The following is a 2,091-nucleotide window of genomic DNA, read 5'->3' on the forward strand; positions in this document are numbered from 1 at the left end:
GGGCCCCTCCAGGGGCTCTGGGGACTCTACGAGGAGCTGAAAGGAGAAGGGTGGGGCGTGGACGGGCGTGACTATTACACGAGTTTTCGGGTAGATACGAGGGGCAAGATGGGGGAGCAGTGGGAGGGCGTCAAGAGTCGGTGAGGTGGCGCGGGAAGTGGAGGAGGGGAGGAGGAGTCGAGGGAGTGGAACAAGGAAGATTTGATTTATCTTCTTAGGGGTAGGCAAGGATAGAGAATATACTTTTCAACAGCATTTAAGGGGAGTGGTGTGCTTCAAGCAGGCACTTGTATTCGCCAACCTCACCGTTCGATTGCCCTCTCTCGCCTTGTTCCACACTGCGGCAGGCTTCCTGCTCTAGGTCTCTCCTCCTCCTTCAACCTGGGGAAAGCCGACATCTACCCTCGTACGTCCGGCAAGGCGACTGCCCTTAGCCGACTGCTCCCTCGCCTTTTTCTGCACCCTTCCCAGTGTGTAGTCTTGTTTGACGACGACAACGACCTGGGTATGGCCGATGTCTGTGCGTCCGGGAGGAGGATCGCTGTCTCGATCACGCACCCATCCGTGCAAGCCTACGTGAATGCAGACCCTCGCGTTGAAACAGTGACTAGGCCAGGGATCTTGGGCTCCGAGGAGGCCCTAGAGCGTGTGTTGGCTTCGCTGGTGTAGCGGGTGGGCTCATTCGAGGCTTCTCCAGTCCGTGTCGACTGATGTCGATGAACGCCCCTACGATTACTGCCTGGCCTGCAGAGCTCTACGAGGCTGGTGTATTATTTTCTGCAGATGGGCAAGGCTGATTATTACGAGGACGTAGGATTGGAAAACTTTGGGGCAAAGAAAGTAAATATTTTTTTTGGGAAGCAAAAGAATCTCAGAGCAATGTGCATTACGTGAGAATGAGACCCAAGCTATATATTTTCCTTTTCTTTTTCTATCCTTGAAGAATGCAGCATGCCATACATCCGGCCACAAAATATGCAATGAACTGTCGTGTGCGCGTGCCAACATGGCTACTGGGGACGCAACGTATATATGAACGCGTGCAAGGCTTTCGGTGACACCACTCCACATATCAGAATGAACGACAATAAATAGAATCTTGTTCCCGTTTTACGATGGATGCACAGCCGTATGGCTGACCAATGAAGCTTCCTCCTAATCATACTGTATGCCGTAGGACTTTCCACAGATGATTGTGTCAAGGAGGAGGCTTATTCCTTCCACTGGGTGCTGGAAAGAAGCGGAAAGATCAGTAAAGTAGCAGACGACGAAGGCTGAGAATAGGGACAGAAGTAAAGGTGCGTAAGGTGGACGGGGGTAAAATCGGGATTGCGGAATCATATATAGACGTGTAGGAAGGTTTTGAGGCTGCTGACTTCAACCCGTGCGGCTAAAGAGTGAAACTTGTCAGATCGTTTGAATTGAAAGAATGTCCATGACTCGGAAAAAACGGGATCAGTACAGTCTATTCTTCCCTATTCAAGCTTTCCGTAAAGGGGTCTGGCATCAACACGTTGCCAGTGCGACATCTCATTCCACTCTTTCCCAAACCTTTTTGCACTCAGTAGTTGTTGGGTTCCTGTAATCAGTCCACTGCAAAAGTTACATAGTACTTCTCGAGAGCAGTATTATTCAAAGTAGCATGACGGTATGCGGTTTCGAGGGTAGAGAAATTGACAGAGGAGATGAGACCTCGAAATGTCTTACGGGGGGAGGTTGCATGTTTTACAAGGTGGACGACATAAATTGCAGGGAAAACACACTTAAAGTCCATTTATATCAATAGACTAGATTTATACATACAAGCAGACTGACGGCATTGATAAGAGGAAATATAGACTGGGACAAAGCTTTGTGGGTGCTGGCACCCCTCTACACCCCACTCCCGCAAGTCTCCCTGTGCTCAGGCCCCTCTTATGCTCCTGGAATTCTGTCTGTGATAACTTCTAATTTGCCCAGGACAAATGTAACTACAGGATGTTCAGTCCTTTATATGATCAATACGATGATTAAACCAAGTGTCTGCGCGCTTGTGCCCACCTCACGAGTTCACAGCGCAGACGGGTGCAGTCCTGTATGTGCCCGTCTTCC

At 49.9% G+C, this 2,091-nt stretch overlaps 1 protein-coding gene across 1 annotated transcript; it reads left to right on the top strand.

Moving 5' to 3' along the window:
- Positions 1 to 346: 346 nt before the first annotated feature.
- On the top strand, positions 347 to 897 carry NGA_2118700 (sucrose-phosphate phosphatase; the record flags this gene model as incomplete). Its single annotated transcript, XM_005854067.1, has 1 exon — positions 347 to 897. A coding segment is annotated over one exon (323 nt), but the record flags the coding sequence as incomplete, so codon positions are not given.
- Between the last annotated feature and the right edge of the window lie 1,194 nt (positions 898 to 2,091).

Source organism: Nannochloropsis gaditana, assembly GCF_000240725.1.
Source record: "Nannochloropsis gaditana CCMP526 unplaced genomic scaffold scaffold635, whole genome shotgun sequence".
NCBI classification, from domain to species: domain Eukaryota; class Eustigmatophyceae; order Eustigmatales; family Monodopsidaceae; genus Microchloropsis; species Microchloropsis gaditana.